Source organism: Gallinula chloropus (assembly GCF_964237585.1).
Source record: "Gallinula chloropus genome assembly, chromosome: 4".
NCBI lineage: Eukaryota > Metazoa > Chordata > Aves > Gruiformes > Rallidae > Gallinula > Gallinula chloropus.
This window is the reverse complement of record NC_140088.1, coordinates 71,433,239-71,458,062: the sequence shown is the minus strand read 5'-3', so window position 1 is coordinate 71,458,062 and position 24,824 is coordinate 71,433,239. Positions and strand designations below refer to the sequence as shown.

General features: G+C 37.8%; 1 protein-coding gene across 3 annotated transcripts in view; it reads left to right on the top strand.

Annotated features, from left to right (window-relative positions):
• The window catches only part of TBCK (TBC1 domain containing kinase), a gene marked incomplete at its 5' end in the record, with an annotated part of 99,378 nt that overhangs the window by 6,968 nt on the left and 67,586 nt on the right, over positions 1-24,824 (top strand). The window contains 9 exons of one of the 3 annotated variants that reach the window (XM_084262758.1): positions 14,964-15,078; positions 16,112-16,185; positions 17,688-17,712; positions 19,022-19,082; positions 20,141-20,202; positions 20,927-20,988; positions 21,686-21,834; positions 22,839-22,977; positions 24,274-24,373. In XM_084262758.1, coding sequence (XP_084118884.1) covers positions 14,964-15,078; positions 16,112-16,185; positions 17,688-17,712; positions 19,022-19,082; positions 20,141-20,202; positions 20,927-20,988; positions 21,686-21,834; positions 22,839-22,977; positions 24,274-24,373 — 787 coding nt within the window. Of the gene's footprint in view, positions 1-14,963; positions 15,079-16,111; positions 16,186-17,687; positions 17,830-19,021; positions 19,083-20,140; positions 20,203-20,926; positions 20,989-21,685; positions 21,835-22,838; positions 22,978-24,273; positions 24,374-24,824 lie in introns of all 3 variants that reach the window. The other 2 variants (XM_084262757.1, XM_084262759.1) reach the window with 2 other exon arrangements.

The following is a 24,824-nucleotide window of genomic DNA, read 5'->3' as shown; positions in this document are numbered from 1 at the left end:
TGCATACTTCTCAAAGGAGCTTATATTTTTAAAGTGTCACTTCTCGCATTTGGAACTACTGAGCAATGTCTTCAGGGGATCATTTGTGTCACTGATTAGGGATCAGGCGGTTGGTTTATTTTGATGGTTTGATATGCATTTAAACACCTCTTAACATCATTGTGTTGTGTGATAATTTCTTCTGCACGTATGAACATTCTTTCCCTGGGTTCAAACAACTCTGTTTTATAAGTGAAAATAGACCCAGTGTTGTGCCTTTGCTCCCAGCCAGATGCTTTACTGCCTAGAAGCTGTATTAGTCCCATACCATCCCTACAAAAGCGTTGTGCTAGACTTGAAATGATAGATTTACACAACAAAATATTTCATGAAACATTGTATAGTCCCTCTTTCCCTGTCCTTCAATTTTTTTTTAGGGACTCTATCATGGGCACAGCACTAACTCAACTCAGCTGTTTGACTCCTGAGCCGACCAGACCTTGAGATGGACGGATACATTTGCGGAACTTGTATTGGGATTGAATATGTGCACTTGCTTGTGTGTTTATAGCTAGAGGGAACTGGAGTGATAGGAGTGTTGTGGTTTAATCTGGCCAGCAGCTAAACCAACCAAACAACTGTTTGCTCACTGCCTTCCCCACCCTGGTGGGATGGGGGAGAGAATTGAAAAGAAAGAATTAAGGAAAGGTTAAACTTGTGGGTTGAGATAAAGACAATTTAATAGGACAGAAAAGGAAGACAATAATAATGATAAAAAAATATACAGAAGTGATACACAGCAGAATTGCTCACCAGCTAAAGCTGCTGCTCAGCTAGTTTGCAAACTGAACTGTCTCCTTGCCTACATCCCCGTTATAGATGAAGCTGTGAACATCACAGCATCAGTCTACGCCTTGACCTTACCCAGCTGAGGAGGGAAGGGCTGAGCTGCCAGTGGGCCACAAAGATGATCAGGGGGCTGGAGCACCTTTCCTATGAAGACAGGCTGAGAGAGTTGGGGTTGTTCAGCCTGGAGAAGAGAAAGCTCCAGGGAGATCTTATAGCACTTTCCAGTACTTGAAGGGACCTACAGGAAAGCTGGGGAAGGAGTTATTAGAAGGGCATGGAGTTGACAGGACAAGGGGGAATGGTCTTAAATTGGAATGGGGTAGATTTTGTTTGAATATTGGGAAGAAATTCTTCACTATGAGGGTGGTCAGATTAGATGGAGCGTAGAGCGGCCTAGTCTTGAGAAGTGTCCCTGCCCATGGCAGGGGCTTGGAACTTGATGACCTTTCATGTCCTTTCTAGCTCAAAGCATTCTGTGATCGTACGGTATAGAATATCCCTTTGACCAGTTTGGATCAGCTGTCCTGGTTGTGTCCCCTCCCAGCATGTTGGGCACCTAGCACCGCCTTTTTGGCAGAGTCTGAGAAGCTGAAAAGTCCTTTGACTGTCAACAACTAAAGACATCAGGGTGTTACGAGTGTTATTGCCATTCTAGATCCAAAACACAGCATTGTACCAGCTCCTAGAAAGAAAATTAGCTATGTCTCAGCTGAAACCAGGACACGTGTTTAGAAGGCTGGCAGATGAGGCTAGTTTTAAGGTTTAAATCTATTAATTTCACACATTAACAGCACTCCTCTTGATAAAGGTTAACTTATGCATGTTATCAGTCATCACTTTGTGTGCAAAACTCTGAAGTATTTAATGCATATTATAAATTAGCTGGGAGCATTCAGTAACCATGGAGTTGATGCTGTAGCATTAATGGGGGCAGCTGTCACCCTTGGTAGTTCTTAGAAGCCAAGGTCATCAGGCTTGAGAGCTTTTTGAGTGAAGTCAGAACCTGTGTGGACTGGTCTGTCACTACTATTTCATGCCTGATATTTTTATGTTATCACCACTCACTAGTCCCTGGAAAGCTGATCTCCTGTGCTCCCAGTACTGCTTGGTTTATTTCATTTCTTGTGCATTTGTGAGAATATCCTGCATATTTAGAGTCTGTTGTGCTTCTCTTTTCTGGCAACTTTTGTTGTGTGGAGTTCTCCTAATTGCAACTATACCCATCTATATTTGCTCCTTTGGTGATCAGACTTCTGTCACTTTTAAGGAAATTTAATATTAATTATATGATGATTATTTTAATTTATACTCATGGGCATCTGCTTTTACTACACTAAAGTTTATTGTTATCTCTCTAGGTAAGTGTTTCCTGCTTGTTGTGAAGACATGTACTGTGATATAGATCAAAGTGTTGCACTTTGAATGCCTTCAAATTCCTAACCACACCATGGCTTATTGGCCTAGTTGCAAAGTCCCTTTGATCACCTGTATTTGCAGATTGTTCTTCTCTTGGAACTTTCCATTTTGTTTCACTTCTGAGCAGCATCTGTGCCATTGATATAGGGATCCAGACTTGAGCTAACTACCGAAACGTGTGGCTTGTAGCTGTAGATATTTAATTTTTTTTCAGAAAAATATGGTGTAGTCAAATTGTTTGTTAAAAGAACACTGTTGCATGGTCTACTGATTTATTGGAAATCCCTGGCTTTAGAAGAGCTGTGCACTGTTGCAGTTTTCGCTCATAGCTTTATAAAATGGGGGGAAGGTTGGGGGCTAATTAAACATGCTGCTTGGTGCTAATGTATAATTCTTATGCAGAGATGCCTAAAGTGCAGTCTTTCTCTGAAAGACTGAGGAATGTGAAAAGAGATTGCTTTACTGCAGTTTTGGATAGTTCTAGGTGCTTTTCCTGCTATCCAGTAACTGAAAAAGAAAGCATGCTCAGTTATCATTCCTACTAATACCTGTATTTTCTAAAGTCAGTGGTTTTGTTTGTTTCTTTGAAACTACTTTCCCTTTTTTAATGTATTTTATATTTTAAAAAGTAAATTATCTTTTAGAGTGTTAGATCTACAGCTATTCTGCCAAGAAGTACCCAACAGGCCTGCTGTGCTCCTTTCTTTCTTTCTTTTTTCTTTTTTCCTGCTTTCCTTCTTTTTCTAACTGGCAGTGCTTCACAGAACTGCAAAAATGAGTAACAAAAAAATCAATCCTGTCTGGCTGCAAGAACAGTATTATTTATTGCTACCTAGTCACGGTTTCTAGAACAGTCAGGTCAGTTAATGCTGCCACACAGGTGCAATAATGTTAACTGCATTAATAATGACACTTTATTTTCAATTTTTCTTTTTAAAACGTTCATTGATCAGATTCGTAATGAGATTCCACGTGGGCACCACAGAAAGAATGAGAGAATCCATCTCCTTGTATAATGAAGTTAGGGATCCTGTGCTTCTGTTGCAGGGGGAAGGAGAAAGTCAGCATGGCTAACATTAAGCAAAACTCCATTCTCATGCCATAGATAAACATCTTCCTTAAAGTAAAACATGCAGTTGTCCATTGTAACCTTAAACGTGAGAGAGCCTTGGATGACACATGCTAAGAAAAAGGACCTTTTTCAAAAAGGCTATGTCTTTGTTAGCAAGTAATGTGATCCATTTAGAACAGATGTGTAAAGCAAAGTGTGCTGTACATCTTTTAGGGGTGCTGATTCCATGTAGCTCCAGTCTGCCCTGGACCAAATTCCCATTAGCAGCTGCAGGTCTGGATCCTACCTTTTAGTTCATCTTAAAGGAATCCAGTTTGTGTGCTTGAAATCACTCTGTGTATCAAGCATGGTAGGAGGGGCTGATCAGGAGGGTACACTTTAAAAGTGTGCTCTGATCCAAACTCAAATCTTAACACAGAATTCCTTAAATTGCCTTGAGCTCTGTGCTACAAACAGAAAACTGAGGCTTGCTGCTCTCATTTATTTAACATAAAGCTCAGTTTTGAATAAGCTGTGGAAAAGATGTGATGGGGAGGAGACTTGGGAAAAAATGTAAAACTCGTGGTTGGGATAGACAGTTTAATAGGACAGCAAAGGAAGAAAATAATAATAATAAAAGAATATACAAAACAGCTGATGCACAATGCAGTTGTCTGTAGACCAGTATCCAATCCATACCTGAGCAGCCATCACACCCCTGGCCTGTTCGTTAAATATTGCTTAGCAACAAACCAAACATCAGCCTATTATCAACAACTTTCTCATCCCTAAAACATGTCACTAAACCATCTATTAGGAAGAAAGTTAACTGTATTGCAGCTGAAACCAGGACAATGTCCTCAGTAATCTCTACCCATTCTGTAGTTTTAAATTTAATACCTGTGATGTGGCTCGCTTTTGAGCAACTCAGCCACTGTAGTGAGATGGCATAACACTTAGAGCCCTCATGGAAGTTCTTAAAATTCTGAACGTTTGTATTTGTGTTATAATCCTGACCATTTGCTACCATAGCAAACCTTTGGGGGGAGGGTTTAACACAATGGTAATGCCTATTTTCAATGCAGTCTTCCTACGTGATAGTCAGGAGATGATCTTTAATCTCTGCAGGAGGTTATTCCTTGGCTGTTTCTTGCACTAAATTATGTGTGCAAGAAGACTGTTCTGATCGGAGAAGATAAATTCTTAAAAAGAGAGTCTTTAAGCTTTTAGGCCTTTGAAGAGAAGAAGCTGTCTGTTTTATCATGGTCTGAGTATTTTGAGAATTCCTTTAGCTTTTTGTTCACTGAAGAGTGATTTTTGGACCTCACTTAGTCCTAAATAAAGGGAAAAAACCCAGTTGGGTTTCTTCAGGAGTGGAAGATACGTGGTCTTGAGAATTCCATTGTTACTAACTTTTTCTTTCTTAATCACATTATACAGTAATTCACAGTACATGATTTTTGAATTCAGGCAGTATTTCAGTATTTGGGAGCATCTTGCTTTGAGTTGCCCAAGTATGAAAGTTGGATTTCCAGGAGCTCATCTGTTCTGTTCTCTTCCAGCATTATGAGGAGTGGTACATCTGTCCAAACTGGGAAAGGTTCAAAGATAAAGAAAATATTGGATTGTGTAGTACCTGTTTGCTTTGTGATTAATTTGTGTTTGGTTTCCAGGCATAACTGAAGTTTGTGCAATGTTATGGTAAAATTTAAAGGCAGACATGTGAATTCTTTCCTGTCTGCTATCAGTAATATTCTGTGGTTTCCAGAAGTTGTTTGGGTTTAAAAGTCACTAAGGGAAGCCTAGGCGTTTTGGTTTTGGTGGGGTGGGTTTTCTGGGGGTTTAGTTGGTTTTGGGTCATTTTTTAAATCTTCAGACACTTTGAACTTCAGAGATTTGCAGACTTAATGTGATAACAATTAAAAATGAGATGAGCATTGGAGATGTGTGCTTTTCCTACACTTAGGTTGTTGCTAGCCACTTGGTGCCTTTCTGTACAAAAATTCTATCAAATCCTGAGCAGACAACTTAATCTTAGGTTTTTTCCCTAATTATTTCTGAAATATCATTTTTCTTCTGCTCTTGTAATTTTATCAAAGATGATAAACAGCAAGTGCAAGTCAGCGTTAGCTGTTATGCTGGTGTGACATTTACAAAATTAATAAAAAGCTGGAAAAGCAAAAGGTTTAGCGCTTTAAATCCACTGTTACAGTACTCTGCTGTTTTCGTAAGCAAACTAATACATAAACTGATTAAGGAAAAAAATTGATTTTTTTCTTTTTTAAGAAAGAGTGCTTAAAAGCAGACTTGGAATTCTGTGGATTTTCTTAATTCATTTATTTCAATGCATCCATTTGCTATAAACCAAGAAGATGTAATACAGGCATGAAAGCACCTGCTCGAAAGATTCCACCAAAAAAAGTCTTTTTTCCCTTGTGAGTAAATTCACTCTAAGTACAAAATTCTTAGAGTGCTTCCTCTCAATAATGATATTGCAAAATAATTCCTCTGCTTGCAGTTCAAAACTCCAGTGTTGTAATGATGCACTTGCAGAGTTTTTCGGAAGAGCAAATGTGGATTATGACCTATTACCCATCAAAATAAAAGCTTCAGAATGTTGCTGTCTTGGTGCGAGTTTCTGAAGAAATCTTTCTGTGACACTGAGCTTTGTAGCAGAGAAACCTCAACCCTAGAAAAACCACAGTTATCTTTTTATAAAGTGGATATAAGGTTACAGCTCCCAGTTTATGAAGTTTAAGTTCTACCATGCTACCTTTACCCAGACAGGAGAAGAATCTTCTGTTACCAGGTTGAGCTAAGCCTGAATGGTATAGCAGTTCAGGGTGGAAAGAGTCTACTTTAGTATCTGTAAATGATGTACCTCTAGCTTATGAACATTTGTTTTCTTAAGATTGTGCTTCTAACACACAATCTAAGATGTCCCACTGATACTGTTTTTTTCCTGTGTACATGACTGTGGCTTTGATTCCTTGTGGCCTAAATGGAAGCTGCACTCAGTTAACTGTACCACAGGTAAGGCAGTTCTGATAATATTCTCCCACTCACCACACTTAGCCTTTTCCTGGCAAAGACCATGGGTAGAGGCAGAAAGGCAGTGATGAAATTAGTCAGCAGTACCCTGTCAGCAAACCTTTGAAAAGCAGTGATTTCTGAGTGTCTAATGCAAATAGTATTGAGACTTGCTGACTTTACAGAATTGCTGCTGAGCAAGCATGTTAGTGTCAATTTTAAGCATGGTATTGAGAGCTTTGAGCAACTCTTCAATGTTCATTGTGTGGACTAAAAGCAGAGAATGGACAGTTTTGGTTAATTACTATAATTTCTGACAAATCTGTTGGGTAGAAATTAAACTCTGGGCATTAAACACTTTCTGTTCTCTTACTTGCTTTTTAAATGTTGTCTGGTTGGCTTCCTGAGTCTGTCAGGATTGTGATAAACCTTGCCAGGATTGTTGATCACAAACTATGTGGCCTTTCTTAAAGGTGCATGTATTCATTCAAATGCAGTCCAAAAGACAACTAAATAAACACTTTTGGAGCTCTGATTTAAATTTAGCTGAGCTGTACCCCTACATTCTACCAGCTCATTACTCCTGAAAGAGAGAAGAATGTGAGATGTGTTGCTTCCTTTAATGAAATCTTTGCAATGTGACACGATACTTGTGTATGCTATTGAAGTTAAGTTCTTCATTGTATGTTTTGTGGTCATTGTCTTGGTTTTCATCCTGTTAGTTCTTATTCTCTTATTGTCATTTGTGCATCTAGATCTATTGTGTTAGTTGTCTTGGAATGTATCATCTGCAATAAGAATGCAGAGTCTGTAGTCTGGTTTTAAATAAGGGCCACTTTACCTAATCTTTACATGTGGTGATTGAAATTCTGTTTATTTCACTGCATTTTTTGCTCCAATTAAAAACATCATTGTTACACCTTTTACATGAGAGCCAGCTGAGGCTAATATGTGGAAAATGTCTTTTCAGAAGTTAATCAGTTGCCAAGATCAAAAACTGGGAATGTGGACATGTCTTTCTTTTTCTCTGCATTAAACCAGATGGCACTAGAAGTTTCACTAACACCTGTTTAAGGTGTGCTTACTTTTCAGAAGGACTTTATTCATTTGCTCCCCTAATTTCTGGGATGAATGCTGGATGTCTTAAGAGATGTGATGTTTTAAAATAGTTGGTTTATGAGCAGATAGACAAAGCATTCACGGTGATAGCCATCTGAAAAATCACCTGTCCTCTAAAAAAAAAATAATCTTTGAGTGAGATCTCTATATATGAACTTGTTCTTTATGCCTTCATCCATTGTTTTATGGACGTTTTTATTGTACATTACAAGGTGAGACCTTCATAAAAACAAAATGTCATTTGTGTTGCTTTTAAAGTCATGCTTGCATCTTAGAACTTTAAAAAAAGGACTGAAAGGGCTTTTTTAGTATCCTCAGATGAGCAATATGAACTTGTTGAAGCTACCCTGTGTGAAATATCTCTGTGCATGACTTAGAGACTTCCTGAGGACTCTGCCTATAAAATTCATTTTTTGTCTTGTATTCTCTGCTTGTTGCATTCCCTTCCAGTTCATTTCATTTTGATAATGTGAATGCTTTTCCAAGTAAATTGGCAGTGTTTACAATGTCAGTCCCCAGTGCCATTTTTTAATCAAACACATAATAAAGTGCCAAATAAACCATTCCCACCTGCATCAAGTGCTTTATGTTCTGTACAGGGTATTTTGTAATTTATTTACCCAGGAAGACCCAATTTATCTCCACATCTGTTTTTCAACCCGGGCCTGCTTTTTATCCAGTTTTCCAGCTGGTTGATTGAGGCATAAGGAGGTCAGATGGCTTTCTTGAGGTCAGTGTAGTGATTGTCTCAGCTGGGATTGTACCCAAACTTTATCCTTTGCTGTAACCACTTGGCCACACCACTCCTAACCAGTCTATCCTCATTGTTGGCAATAATGGAACTAACTGCAAATGTCATTTTCTTTGTTTTATAGTTTTGCTTGTACTGAAATATTTGTCACTTTTATGAGTTCAGAAATATTACATCTGTTCACAACCTGGTTCCATTCTACTTTGAACAGACACAATTTTTTGTGATGAATCTCCTTCCTGAATTCCAAATGTGTGTTAGTTTCACAAGTTCTGGGGTAATGATTGATGACATTGCTGGTTTGTGTTGCTCTGGTGTGCTTCCTCAGGGCAGACCCTGTCTGACACTCCTCTTTGGAAGAGGAACCATGTTTTTGCTCCTGTGTGTTAGTGCCATAAGCTTCTTAAGACTCCTGGTTGCTGAGATTGTCTTCCTCTAGGGTTTACAGCAGTGATACAATGTTGGAACAGGACACACAGATTTGATAAAGGACTTCCTTAGGCATGCTTTTCTGTGTACGCAGGCTTGAGTTGTAAGTGAGGAAGGAAACTCTGGAACATAGTATAATCAGCATAATCTTACCCTGTTTGGTCTTGCTCTGCCTTCCTGAAGGAAGTCAAAATAGTTCTAGTTCCAGTTCTTGTTGCCAACTTCCTCTTGCCTCGAGTTGTCACCACATTGAATCAATATGACTTAACCCTAATCCATATACACGTCTCCAATTGCTTCCAAAATTACAGGACTCTCTACAGGTAAGGTAGACAAGAAGCTTGCTAGGTGCTAGTCCTGTGTTGCTTCAGATTCCAATGGAGCCTCTGTTCATTTCACTAGATGAAGCACTCTTACTCAAAATAGTCTATTATGTGTTGATTGCACTGTCAGTACTTTCCAGGCCCAGCTTTCTTCATTCTCCAACAGGGATTATGTACTCCACGTTGACTGTTACAACAGGATAAAAGCAAGTGAAATTTGCAACTTGCCATAACCAGTTAAAAATACCACAAATGCATTTGTAACAACCAGAAATACTTCTCCTCTATCCAAGATTTTGCTGCTGTCTCCGCTTTGCCTCCAGTCCATTATCTTTGCTTCTCCATTGCTGTCCAGGTCTAGGTGTTCTGGTTAATTACACTGTAACAGCTAAAGCAGACTGGGTCTAAGCACCAAAAGAGATTGGTTTCTCTAGGAGACAGTAAACAGGCAGGAAGATCTCATGAGACACACAATTGCTTTCATGTTAAACTCTTTTGTAGCCGCAGCAAAAAACGGCAGAGAGGATGTATTTTCAGTTAATGCCATGAATGCACTTCTAGTAAAGATGAATACAGTGAATTCATGTGCAGATTAGCATTAATTTTCCTTTAAACTGTAGGAAAAGAAACGTGCGTGAACGTATAGCTTCCGTGACACTGACGTGAATCCTGAAATTTTATCGCTTATTGTCTGTTTTCTAATGTTGGAATTCCTTTATTCCAACAGTTTAAATGTCAGGTGTCCTGATTCCACCCATCTCTGATTTCCAGCTATATGATCTACAGTCCATTTGTTCTTAGGTATTCAAGATGTCATCCATTAAGGAGTTCTTATTTTCCCTTCAGCAACCTGTGGTATGTGTAGGGACTGCTGCTGCTGGCTGCCAAATGCATTTTCTCAAAATCACTTTTCCAGCTCTGGAGTTAAGCAATTTTCTTGTTTTTCTTTGCTTGATGCTGAAATTTAAAATTGGTGATCTGGAAGTTAGACAAACAGAGCACTGTGAAGAGAACCTCATGATAAAATAGACAGCAAGGAGATCTTGCCAGCAGAACACTTAGTGGCTGCAATAACTGGTGAGCAATATTCTGTGAACATGGATGAAAGACTTGGAATAATGGGTATTATGTTATGAGAGCTGTTGAGGCTTTCTGGGGTTATTTTATGTTCTGATCTTATCAAATGTGATGCTTGGGAGGCAAACTTTTTTTTTATTATCCAGAAGCAACCTTGAATTTAAGAGGTTGGAAGCCAGGAAAACAGCAGGGAACACTTCATATATGCTTGTTACGTATTCCCTTTCACCTAGGCATCTGCCTGTCATCTTTTCTGGAAACAGGATAGTAGTCCCAAATAGTTTTTCATCTAAAATATTATAACCATTTGTAGGGCTGAGAAGACAATTAATTTTACCTCAAGTGGAAATAATGAGTTGCAGGAAGTTGTTTGTTCCTAGAGCATCTTCTCTGCCTGCCTCTTCAAGCAACTGCATTACCATTCCCATTAATAATCACAAAAATAAATAGCCATTCAAAATTAATAATATGTTTTTTCTGTCATAAACTATGTAATTTCTAAATATGTTTCCAACCTTTTTGAGTTTGATCTTGTGCTTATGTTAACCTATGGCTTGGGCAATTCTCCCTAAGTTTTTTGTTCCCAGGTACTGCTCTGTCACTACTAGGTGAGTTCACATTAGCTCTCCTTTCCACTAGTTATTTTAGGGGCTTATTGTCTTTATTCAATTCCTGAAAAATCTCTCTCTCCCACTCCGTCTTTATGATTGATGTATCTTTTTTGAAGAAAGGTTAGACTCAGTATGTGACATTCATCTAGTACAACTCTTCCCCTTCACCCTGCCCTGGAAACTGTTCTCAGTTAGATAGAAGAATGTAGTGGGCACACTTAGAACAACCTTCCCTACACTCCCCAAATCCAAATAGTGACAGAAGTGTCCTAAGCAATCAGATTGTTTCGTCGGTGGTTTTACAGAACTAAGAGATTGAAATTCTGCTAAAACATCTGTGTCTTCACAGGTTAGGTTCACTATGCCTGAACTAAACTTCCAGAAGACAGCTTTGTGTCCTTAACAGTAAGATCAGGCTGACTACTAAGTGGAAAAGTTCATGTTTTTTGTGAAGGCACAGTACAGCCACCTGTGTACTATTACAGTGTGGAAATTAGTCATTTGTCTGGTATAGCTTTTGGTCTGACAAATTCTGGAGGTAATAAGCAATCCTCGTTTTTGTGGGTTTTTAAGTCATCTTCTCTCTCCATCCACAAATGCCACGCACATGCCTCTCTTAACCATACTGGGTTTGTACTATTCGCTGAATTTACTCATACCAACTTGTAGAGATTTGGGGGGGTTTCCCTACTTACAAGATTAATTTCTGAGGGAGGAGTTCAGATGCCCTTTGTCCTTCCGCTGCTGTGTTTCTGCATGTTCTAATCACAGCCTTAAGCCTTGCATTGATTTTAATCCTTATGTTCTCTAGAATGAAGGAACATAAAATGGCCCCTTTTTATGGCTATTGTTCTCCAAACCAGGAAAAAAGAAGACAAAGAATAAATCTCAGCAGTTTGATTTTTACATCACACTGCAGTGTTTTTGCTTGAAGACAACCCTTTTCCAAAGGCTTAGCTGAGTAGGGTACAGCTGAGTAAATTTGTTGGCACCCACACTGAGGATTGCAATGAAGCCTGCTCCTTGGAAATGTGCTCGTAGTTGTAGAGAGGTCTGTGACGTGTTCCTTTTGTAGAGAAACTCCTGTTACTTCTCTCTCTCTTTCCTGTTGGTGGAGACTCGAAGAACCTTATAACAGCCCTTGTTAGGAGACCTAAGAAACTGAAGATGACTAGTACCCCTTCAGATCTGCCAGTTGAAGTGCATGTCATCCATTCATACTTTGACTTACTGCCTCCTACCCTATCTGCCTTGAACAGTGAAAGTATTTGCTTCACAATAGTTTTAAGTCACAACCATCATCATCAGCTGCTGAGATGAACAGGGTATTTCATGTCATGCAATTGTTGTTATGGCCCTTATTAGGCCAGTGATAGGGCAGTTGGTGTTGAACCTTCTATGCCCCTATTTTGCCATCTTTTCTTCTTTGTTGCTTTGAGTGCTTTTGCTGTTTTTCCCCCCACCTCTTGTCAAAGGAGAGTGCCCATACCTCGGCAGTTCAAGAGCCCCAGTGGCTAAATTCTGCTTGATCTATCATAGTTCAGCACTAGCTAGTCTATTGAAAAACAGGCTTCCAGGTAGTTGTGGGAAACGTTTCTGAATCTGCTCAGACCTCAGCGCCAGCACTGGGTATTGTAAATGTCTCCCCATTTAGGACTGTGTTTTCATTTTCCTTTTTTTTTTATTTTTTTTTTTTTTTTTTGGTGGTGGTTTGTTGTTTGGGGGTTTTGTGGGTTTTTTTAAAGGCCAACTTAACCTGAAGCCTGGAAGCATCTTCCTGAGTGCACTTTTTGCACTTGCAGAAGCCTATTTCAATGCTTGCCACATTGACAGGGGCTGTAGAAACTGAGTTAGAGCTGAGCCCCACTGAATAGGAGGGTAGCCATGGTAGTCTTCTCCAGTGAAGCAAGGGACTGCTGTTGAACTTTGCCTTGGGGAGTATAAAGCAGAGAGATCTCTTGTGCACAATAACAGTGATGAGTGTTGTCAGGCCCTTTGCAATTAAATGCAAACCTCATGGTCATAACCACAGTGTGGTTTACCTAATAAATGAACTAGATAATGTACAACAGCACTCTGAAGAGTTATTCAGAGTTCCCTCTCTCCTGGGAAAGTACCTTGTTGTACGTGCTTCACCTTGAGGGCCACAAACTTGTCCACCAAGGCATCAAGAGCCAAAGAACACTAAGAATTATATGCTGTAAAAAACCCTGTGTCATTCAGCTGTTGCTGGTCGCTGTAGCGCCATGGAGGATTTTTCTTAAAGAGCAAAGAATCCCAAAGCACTGTTTTCAGGCATTTTCATGAATTGCAAGAGAACTTGGAGAATAAATGGGTGGCTGAGGCCCCCTAGTGCCACCAGAGCACGCAGCAATCCTCAGCCACCACAGCCACAAAATTGCACTTCATGTGATAGATGAGCCTCTGTTCAGTAAATATTTTGATAAGAAAAGACATTTATTTAGGGTAAAATACCTCATGACATACTGCCTGTTGATGTGCAGTTGCTTCTTGAACAGAGTTCTCTATAGTTTATTTTTCATGTCTTGTTTTGCAAAGCTGTGCAGAAACTGAGAGAGAGCATACTGTTTGCAACCATTACTGTTAATATTTGCAAGGCCTGAGAGAAAGTATACAGGGAAGCTGATGGATTGTATGGCAATTTTTTTACCACAGTGTTATCTCTGCCCAAGAATGACTGGGAGGAAGCCCTATACAACTAGCGGTGCCTGATGCTGTGGTGTTATTGAACATGGGTGTGGGAGGGATGGGGAAGAAAAAGTGCCAGTGAGGGAGGAGTGAGATAATTGTGGGCTTTCATTTTGGTTTTGTGGTTGTTAGCCATGTGGTTTTGGTTGAATTGCTAAGACCTTGAGAATCACTTCCAAATGCTGTGATCTATGATGCAGCAGTGTGGATGTATATTAGATTCTATTCCCTTTGAGATAAAAATTTACCTTCAAAGTGTCCATTCACAGGTAGTGTATAGTACAGAGCTGCTCTTCTAGGAAAAGGTCTAGAGAGTAGTTTAGCGTAAGGTAACTTAATGATGGCCTTAGGCTATTGTTAAACCATCTCTTTTCTGTATTTCTCTGTTGTCCGAATCTCAAAATTTCTTGGAGTTGTGACTTTTGTCAAAACGTAGCTATTGACTCTTGTGAAAAAGTTTTGGTATTCCATCAAGTATGAATAGCAGCTAATAAAGCTTCAATGAAGAAATTAATTCTGGTGCTGTCAGCTAGTTGACTTGTCACTCTCGCCAATCTGTAACACTCCCCCTCATTCTGCTGTTGCACAGATTTTTTTATAAGCAAGGAAAAGTGATGAACTAGTCCAGAATGCTATTGTATGTTATTATTTAACAATTAAATAAAAATTGGAGATGTAGAGTTAGGCCTTTCTAAGTAAATATCCTTTGTTTTCTGGGTATTTTGTAAGCTAGTGTCTTCAGAGGTAAAGTACCTAAACAGACATGAAATATGCTCTGAGGGGGGGTGGGTGATAAATTATGAGGCTACAGGGTTAAAAGAAGTCTTTCTGTATGACATAAGATCTGTGCCTTTTTTTTCTTATTTTATGTGTGCTTTAGAAGGCTAATACCAATGGTCTATGTACAAATTACTGTTCACTTATTCACAGAAGCTGCTCTTTAAAGGTACCAGTTCTTGTAGTAAATTATAGCTTTTCTCAAAATACGTAGTTATGTCAGAATGATTTACACTGCAAACTTCACTATTTCTTTCCACAGAAGGTAAAGTTGAAACTTCCAAGGTTTTAAAAGAAAAAGTGCTGAAAATGAAGTTTTCTGCCCTTACTTTTGTTTCTTGTTGCAGATGTTTTAGATGACTGAAGACTATAGCAGTGGTACAATCTAGCTGTGCCTCTGCACTGTGGGCTAGAAAAGCTGTAGCTAACATCCGAGTTTAAAAACCTTTGTTCAGTTGAACTTTTCTATGAACATCCATCATTTACAGACTTAAGAACAACAAATAAGAATAAAGGGGGGTTGGGATTTCCTTCACTCTCCTCCCCAGTTATTTGATGTATATCTCAGTTTTTAACATAGAGAATATTTTATACTTTGTTACAATTTTCAGATGGTTTTAAGGACAAGGTCAAGGAGAAGAAAACTAGTTGAGCTGTATATGGCATTGAACATATCCTGCCACATCCAGTGTTGATTTGTTAAACTGTTCTGGAATGGTACACATCTCCTTGTGTTTAGAATAGCTATGGAATACTCTGCAGGTTACAAATTTTAAAAGGAAGCATCAATATAACATGTTCTTTTATCTCTTTTTTTTTTTTTTTTTTTTTCTCTTTTGCAGTTCCTCAAGGATCTTATGCATAGCATATGAGGTTTTGCAAGGTTTGCAGTATATGAACAAACATGGAATGGTCCACCGAGCACTCTCCCCTTGCAATATTCTTCTGGATCGAAAGGTACAGCTACAGGAATAAATCCATATTTTTGTTTGTTTTTTCTTATTTGCTCTTGCTGCCAGCAAGTAGTTGTGTCATGCATGGAGACTGGACAGTCACAGCCCTTCTGGTGGGGAAGAAAATGCGTTTCTGGAAAGGTGTTGCTTTTGTTGGGTTTTTTTGTTGTTTTTTTTTTTTTAAACTACTTTTCCTCTGCTTCCTAAATGCCAAATATATTTCAGATTTTATTTTTCTCTTTACCCATTTTCCTAAACCACTCTTTTCACCATTTTCTTCTTAAGGTGATAACTAAGTCTGCTTGCGGCCATTGTAGTTAGTTACAAGACCTTCCTGGTTGTTTAAATAAGCTAATTAGCTGTTAATAATATTTCCTGTGTTTCATGCTGATCTGATACTTGGCTTTTGCTTTTGAGATACTGACGGATTTATTTGTTCCTTGTTTTTGAAATTCTGGTGTCTGTCAATTCTACTGTCACAGACTATTGTGTTGGCAGTTTGGAATACAGGTTGTGCCCATAAAAGCTGAGAGAAATTAATAGCTGCTTCAGTTGAACTGTCAGCTAAAGAGCTTATCCTGTCTGTGCAACCCCTCTCTCCTCCTTACGCGGTTCAGGTAGAATAGCTAGATTCTCCCCTTGGAAGGCAGAAAGAAAAGAGAAGGAAGGAATGGGGGTTTTTATATATATACTTGTATACAAATGAAAATCATAATAATGTTCTAACAAGCTAAAATAATTTGGATTTTAAGATACTCCTAAAATCAATAAAGGAACAAAAGAACTGTGAAATGATAAACTTCTATGCTCTTCTTCTTGCTGATTTTTTTCCTTGGTTTCGTGTTAACTTTCTGCCTTCACAAAATAAAAGCAAGCACCTGGAAGAAGTGCAAGAGTGTGACTTTTTATATGTATCTGTCTTCTGACAGCTGACACAATCTGAAATGATCTTTTAAATTATTATTTTTAACTTAAACACAGATTCTTCCAATGTTGGATTCTACTGTTCTTGATCATTTATTTTTTTTCTTTTTCAGGGACATGTGAAGTTGGCTAAGTTTGGACTCTACCATATGACTGCTCAAGGTGTTGATGTTGATTTCCCTATAGGGTAAGGATGTAGCTGCAGAATAAAAATATATTGGGGTTGTATGTTTTCAGGAAATATATTTCTTTGGAGGAATCATATCCAGTGTTGTATGCACAGGCTATAGGTTGCTGTTTTAATTCTTGTCTGTTGTGTATACTGCTTGCACAATAGCTTCTGATGATGTCGCTGAGGAGGTTATCATCTGACTAGGTGAAATTAATAAAAGACAGAGAATGGGTACCATGTAAGTGTGTTACTTCAACTATGTGGTGTCAGTCCTTGTTGCCTAGATTTGCCTTCAAATGCTAACAGTTCCCTATGACTTGGATTCTGGAAGTGCAGTGTAATTTCAAACTTAGGAAAAAGCACAGTGCTTTGCTATTGCACACCTTTATTGTGCATCTATAAGCTTCTTGTCTGTTTATCATTCTGTTGTTTATCTTTAAGGGATCTTACGGTCTCACCGAAGTGACGTGTTTTATTGCCGTGCATCCTTGCCACTTTTTGCTTTTTTGAGGTGGCATGTTGTTTACAATGGAAATACTGACCTGATTCTTAAAGACATGTCCAAAAAACAATGATATTTCCCTTCAAAAGATGATTTCAGGATTATTTTTTTTAAAGTATTATAATGAATTGTTGTCAGAAAAAGCAATAATGAGCTGTGCTTGGGACATGACAGCTCCATGCAGCACTATAGATTTGGACAAGAGTGGCTAGAAAGCTGCCTGGCAGAAAAGGACCTGGGCGTATTGATTGACTACCAACTGACTATAAGCCAGCAGTGAGCCAGATGGCCAAGAAGGCCAACTGCATCTTAGCTTGTATCAGAAACAGCATGGCCAGCAGGTCTGGGGAAGTGATTGTGCCCCTGTACTGGGCACTGGTAAGGCCACACCTCAATACTGTGTTCAATTCTGGGCCCCTTGCTACAAGAAAGACATCGAAGTCCTTGAGCATGTCCAGAGAAGGGCAACCAGGCAGGTGAAAGGGTTGGAGAGCACATTTTGTGAGGAGCCACTGAGGGAACTGGGGTTGTTTAGCCTGAAGAAGAGGAGGCTGAGGAGAGACCTTATCACCGCCTACAGTTACCTGAAAGGAGGTTGTGGAGAGGTGGGTATTGGTCAAAAGTTATTGATGGGAACTCACTTGTTGAAGGACAATACTGCCACCTGCCTCAGCTATGGATCTAGGATACATTTATTTAAGGCACTTTGTGCTGAAACTCAATAAACATTCATTTTCTTTGAGATATGCTGGCATATGATTTTGAAAGCTGGTGCTACTTGCTTTCACAGAAAATAGTTACTGATTAAGATTTGTTTTTTTTATGTAGAAGTCACTGTATTTTTTTTAATTGCAGTGAAACTTTGCTGCAATGTGTAGATTTTGACTGAATAAAATAGAACAATCTGCATTGATATGAATTCTGATTTTTTAGAATGCAAGTTTTGGTTTATTACTGAAACTAAAAGGATTTTCTAACGAGCAGGATATTACTTAACATTACTGAATCTTTCCAGGTACCCATCATATCTGGCACCTGAAGTAATTGCTCAGGGAATGGTCAAGCCAAGTGATCATACACAGTGTGAGAAGCCTCTGCCTTCTGGCCCTAAATCAGATTTGTGGTCTCTTGGTATCATACTGTTTGAGCTTTGCATGGTATGTAAGGTGACAATTCTCTTGATTGTGACTTGTTGGGAATAGTTACATTAACTTGATTACGGCATTAGTGATGCCCATCACCTGAATGGCAGAATACGTGAGCATTCCCACCTGGATAGTATTGGTGGTGGTCCAATCAGTAAGATGTGTCTTGGCTTAATGTGAGTGTATGTGTTAATAACGATGGGCAGCTGCCTGTTAAGCCACAATGATGTGGTTGCATGGTTGAATTCTTAGCAAGGAACAGCTTCCAAATAAAGAAGTCTTTCTATGTAATTTCTCATTCTAACTGTGCTTTAAAGCATGAAAAAGCAATTTCTGTGGAGCCCTCGTTCTCCTTGGAAAGGATGAGAAACTAATAAAGTTTCACAGAGAAAGACAAGCAAGAACTGCCTTATCGCCAGAGTTTAAAAAGCTTCTGTACAGAGTTAAGGGAAATGCTTATTTGATTCTAGAGGTTGAAATACATTATGACAGCACAATCTTTGCTATTTATATATGTGAAACTGGACTTCTTTCATTCAAAGCAGCATTCTGTAGGGGAGGTGGGATCTAGCAAATACCTCAATATTGATATTTAAATATCATTATGTAAGATAACTAAATTTTCAGATGATTGTGTGGTAAAGAACCTGTTTTACTTAGTGGTTAGATCAGGATATTGGAAATGGTTGTCTCTTGCATATTCTACTCTTCTGTAAATTTGTGTAGTGTTCATAAATTATTATTTGTTCTTTTGAATAAGTAAATTTTCTTAATGCAGTAATGATATTTTTTGAAATGCCTTTAAAGGGATCTTCAGATGACTTTTCAAAAGTACTGTGCAATAATACACGTGTCATGCTTATCAAGTTTAATAATTAATTACCTTTATGCTGACAGAAAAAATAACTTTTCAGACTTGTTTCTGAAATAATAAACCTACAGGATTGCTAAGGAAGCTTGGGGCTTTGTTTTGCTCTTTTTTTTGTTTGTTTGTTTGTGTCTGTTCCAGTTAAAATGTATCATTTATAACATCGCTTTTCTTTATGATGACATGATGATCTTCCTGCTGTAGTGGGGTAAATGGTTTCTGTTCTAATGGATGGTTTACCTAAATCTAAAATTCATGTGTAGAAGCTTAGATTAATGTCTTTGTGTGTATGCTAGCTAAATGTTTTTATGTGGTTTGATTTTGTTATTCGTTTAGGGAAGAAAATTATTCCAGAGTTTGGAGATAGCAGAAAGATTGAAATTTATAATTATGTTAGGTAAGTACCAAGTTTTCTAAGTTTCAAAGCATTTCTATAATGAGAGCTTTACAGGCTAGTCAGTTTGAGATGCTCAGACCTAAGGCACTTTACTTCTGTCAGCTTTCATCTCCAGAATCACATAAGCATTTGAAGCATGGTTGCTTGTCCCTGCCCTAGCAGTGCTTGTGTACCAAATCTCAAGCAGGGAGAAGCAGGACTCAAATAGGAGGACAAAATAAAAAAGGGTGAGAAGTGTATTTATTACTGAATGAAGGCTTTTGTTTCTGGCTTCTCTGCCAAACTATAAAGCATTGCTATAGACGTGGAATTTCTGCTTAATGAAAATCAGTCTGAAAGTGGGACGATTTTAGGGCTTTTGAAACTTGATTTCTTGTGGGATTTATGTATAAACCACGAGGAGGAGGAGTTTAGGAATTTGCAGTTTGAAGCTATGTAAGTAAGCTGTACTATCCAATGCAAATAGTAATGCTGTTAGTTACTCTCAGTGGAAATATCTTTTTCATTCAGCAGTTAGTGCTTAGGTGTTGAAATTCTGAATGTTTTGCTAACTGTTTTGTTAACTGATTTGTTCCTGAAGCATTTCAGTCCCCTGTAAGTTTAATGCAAGTTATTGGTAACCTTTATCCACTGAAAAACATTCATGTCCTGACTTGGGAATTGTTTTCTCAACAATGTGCTGAAAACAAGTAATAAAATACTGCTAGTATTATCTGAAAGTAGCAAGAAAATTAAAATTACTTTGAGCCTCCATATGCAGGTATGTCTTAAGTTCAAGCAGGTTTTATTTTGATAAATGGAAAGAATGTTTTAATTTATTTTGGCAGAGATTGATGCTCTGCATTAAGGCTGCTAAAACAGTTTCACTGGTAAATTATATGTGCTACTTAACTTTTTTAGACTTCATATTTTTTGTCTGCATACATTAGAGTAATAATTTTTATTTCTGATTTAATTTTGAGAATTTGCTTTCAGGTGATGTTGCAGTGTCAATACAAAGCCAAAGTTAATATCTTCTTTCATCATAGTCTTTAACTTACTCTATTTGTTTTTCATAGGCTGTGTAGATGATATTGTAACTGTGTTGGCTGAAGAACATGGTTGCCTTGATATTATTAAGGTCTGTGGAACTAGTTTGCTCTTCCATGCTGTTTTACCCGTAACAATTTGTTATTGTTGCATAATATTTCATATATAGGAAATAAATGTTACAGTATAAGGAAAAATTTTGAAGGTATGAGAGATATTTTCAAATAGCCAGTACTGGTGGTAATCTTTCTTCCCTAGAATTATTGACAGTCTCAGTAAATGTAAATACTTTCTGGATAGTTTAATAAGCTATAAGTTTTCTTTAAAGTGTTGGGGCTTAATTTTTTTTCTTTTAGAAATGTAGTTTTCTATCTGGTCCACTTTACACCTTCTGATAGTGTGGGTTTATACAGTTCAACTCCTCCCCACACCCAAAATTAATCACTGAATTTTAGTGTCTGTATATTTTGAGACATTGTGTAAATGATTCTGACTGTTAGCAGAAGGAAGCTCCCAGATACTGCATCGTTTCAAGCTATGTACAGGAAACCTAAATTAAAAAATAAAAATAAAAAACTGTATACATTGCAAATTTTTTAGTTTCCTTCTGCCCCAAAGCCAAGGCAGGGAATGGGGTAAGTAGAATCACTTCCCCAACATTTTGGACTGACACCACTAATCTCAGATGTGTAGGGGTGAAATTTTCTTGCCCTCAAAGGAATAGCCTGTATGTTAAAAATTAAGTATAAGCTAAGTGGCTTGCTGAATTAAGACAGTAATAAACAGACCTCCTCCATATTTTTCTTATGTTCCAGGACCTTTCTGAAGATATTCTAACTCTACTGAAGAAATGCCTCACATTCCAGCCTTCTAAGAGGCAAGTGTTTAGTTCAAACACATAGTAAACTTTGCTGGGATACCATGAAATTAGAAGCTCTGTTACTGAACCTTTTATAGAAAACTGATGATATGTGCTACCTATAAAAAGTTTCAGTGTTTAAAGGAAGAGAAGTGTGTGTGTGTGTGTGTGTGTGTGTGTGTGTGTGTGTGTGTGTGTAAATTAAGTGTGCAAAGCCTTGAGATTGAATCTGAGGGGTTTTTTGGGAAAACTATTCAGGCATTTGTAGTAGTTCACAGCATTTATTGATTCCTCGTTTGGAAGTTGGTGGTTTTATAGCTCTATTGTAGCCCGAATTTAGGGCTGCTTTTTTTTCCAAGTATTTTTGTATTCTGACAGTCCACAACTTTCTGCTGAAAACTGAAGTATGCTTTTATTCTTCAATGAAGGCTTTGCATGGCATTTTTCCATCTCTGTTTAGAGGAATTCATAAAATAATTGCTATCTACATTAAATGAAGATGAGATTTAAACTTGGTCTGTAAACAGGCTGCATGGTGTGTTATGTGTCATAAATTGAACAAAATTGGTAGACATTTTTTGCTATTAAAATCTCTAAAATCCAATATAATTTAAAATAACTTACTAATATTTATTATTGGGGACCTTTCTTACTGAAACGTAGCATTTTTGAAAGCAGTTCACTCTTAATGTTTTATTCTCTTTCTCCATTCAAGGCCAACTCCAGAGGAATTGCTGCATGACAGTTTGTTCAGTGAAGTAACCTCAGTATATCCTCCCTTCCAGAAACCTGCTGGTTTGTTTTCATCTTCTCCAAGGTGTGCTAATTTAACGCTTCCTGAAGACATAAGTCAATTATGTAAAGGTAAAAGCAGGTAGTGGGATAAATGTCATTGGAGGGGGAAGGAAAAATGTTTTCAGGTTTTCTTTGAATACTTTATTTGAGAGAAAATGTTAAATGTTGCAATACTACATTCTTGTAATGAGTTGGTGGAGATAGGAGCAAATGTGCTTTGAGGAACATGTGCAAGTCAAAGGAGAGTATCTGATTTTGTGCTTCAATCTCAGGGAATAAATAGTGATCACTAGTATTCAAGTCCAGCTTGAAATATCAGTATTATCTTTTGCCTTTAGAATGTGGATGTGTGCATGTGCAAGGTAGTTTGTTTTCACTAAATTGTGTTGTGAATTGGTAATTGGATTCTGCTGGACCATAACAAGTGATGAATTTTGGAAATACCGGAAAACTAAATGGCTGTGAAGGAAGTCACGTTCTAGAATAAAAGATTACATTTCTAAGTTTAAAACTGCAATATACTGGAAGTGTTACCGCTCTTAAGTCCTCATTACCTTTTTCTGATTAACTGAGAGATTTCTACATATTTAGAAAATTGCATTATACAATTTTTGGAGACTAAGATTTCATACCTTGTAAGTATGGGTATGGTATGTGAAGGGGAAGATAATTATAACTACTCAGTATGTATCACTAGTTTCTTATTTTTACTCTTAGTGCTGTGTACAAAATAGTGCTTGAGTTACTTCATTTTTTAAGACACACAGGAAGCAAAAGCCTGCGCTACAATATATTTGTTGGATATATTTGGTTCTGGTTTCTGGCACAAATGCAAGCAGCCAAAATGCTTGGGTGTTTTTCTGGCTGCTGCGCACCTGCTCATTCCTTAAATATTCCTAAAGGGCACTTGCAAAGGGAAGATTGCTTTTCCTTTAACTTCACATTAAGGTCTAGGATCTTTTGAGCATAATAATTTATTTTTTTTTCAGCAATAGGTGGTTAGACTGGTAAGAAGAAATGCAAGCTGCCTGAAAAGCTATAACTCCTTTTTTTAATGTGGTTTCTCCTAATAGATGAAGATGGTGATTACCTAGCAGAAAGATCAATTGAAGAGGTTTATTATCTCTGGTGTTTGGCTGGAGGAGACTTGGAGAAAGAACTTGTCAACAAGGAAATCATTCGATCAAAGCCACCTGTCTGCACGCTTCCCAAGTAAGGAAGGAGAAGCACTTTAAGGGAAATGGGGATGGATGGAGAAGTCCAGTGATTCTGAGAGAACATTTTGGTTTGGTTTTTAGTTTCAAGACCTGGGTGTATGAAGAATATTGGAAATAGTGTTTGTGAACTGTGGGTAATTTTGTCACTTCCCCTCTTTAGCATGCTTTCCAATAGCATTAATTTTAGTAAAAAATCTCTCATTGTGTTTCAATGATGCATTAGTAGCTGTAATTTAATTTACTGCATTCTACAGCAAATTCACAATGTGAATAGACGGTCAACCCAGTTATTCAGCAGATCAGCTTTTGCATTTTTTTTAAAATGCTTAGTTTTATGACTTGTAACTCTGTAACAGCATTTTAGTTATTACTGCTTTGATCTTACTGCTGCATTACAATTTTATGTAGTCTATTCACATTTAATCCCACAGTCTGATCTTAATAAGCATAATTATGTGTCCACATAGACGAGTTTGCTGGTTCTCAGTTTTAAAAATACATGAGGTCAAGGTACAGCCAAAATGCAGTGTATTGAAGAAAAAGGTCAAGCAAGCTTTTAAGTGATATTTTTGGGGTAAAATTAGTAGTAAATTTTGAGGGATTGGCTATTTCTGTACACATAGGTGAATGCATGTGCTTTTGAGTTATGAGGGGGGAAATACTTTTGTGTCATATCTTGAAGATGACATGTTAATTTTAGAAATGCAATCTAACCCCATCTTCCAAGTGATACTGAGAATGTTAGCTTAATTTTAATTTGGAATTCAATTTTGTGTTTTCTCCTTTAAAAATATCACCAAAAACACAGTAAGACAATTTGTGTATACTTTTTCTTGAAACCATTTGTATCCTTAGATGGACTGCAACAAAAAAGGTCTGGGTCAGACTTTTCCTTTCCTTTTTTTTCTCCTTTTTTTTTTTTGTCATGAGGAGAAATTACTTTCATATGACAATAATGGTTTATTTTTGTTTTTCATGATAAATGGCGGTCCTAGTCAAAGAATAAAAGGGAATATTAATCCCATATCCTCATATACTATTGCTCTTTGTGTGCAAATCCAAGTTATAGGAAACATGAAATATTTTACAGCAAAAATTGTTTGAATAATTTAAGGTGATTGTACATTCCCTTGACAGCAGGTTTCATGCCATGCCTAGTCAATACAGAATACTTCTAAGAGCTACTATTTTGTTTTAAAGAAGAAACCAATTGATGTTAAGAATATCCTGGTTTTTTCTAACTCGTCTTATATTGCAAAATGAACTGATTTTTTTTTTCTGCCTTTTGAAGCTTTTTATTAGAAGATGGTGAGAGCTTCGGGCAAGGACGAGATAGAAGTTCCCTCCTAGATGACACAACTGTGACTTTGTCTTTGTGCCAGCTCCGAAATGTAAGAAAAATATTGTGCACTTCTTTGTATGTCTTCACTGCAGAAACATCTGTGTAAAGGGAATATGGCACAGCAGCTCATACTGCTGTTCCTATAAATGGCAGTGTTATTGATTCCAGGAGAATGCTTCTTGACATCTGAGTCAGATTCTCATTTATACTGTTAAATTGCTTTGTGTGCAGAAGGTTACTCAATTTGATCTGCATTCTTTTCTTCTATCATCTATATTTTTGTCCCACCCTTGCCTTATTTTCATTACCTGCTTTCTTCTGATGTAGCCCAAACAGTTCTGTAGTACATGATACTCTCCACAATTGCTAAACTTAATTGGACAGTGTCTTCCATCAGAAGAGGGGTGGCCAGCAGGGACAGGGAGGTGATTGTCCCTCTCTACTCTGCCCTCGTGAGGCCCCATCTGGTGTACTGTGTCCAGGTCTGGGGCCCACAATAC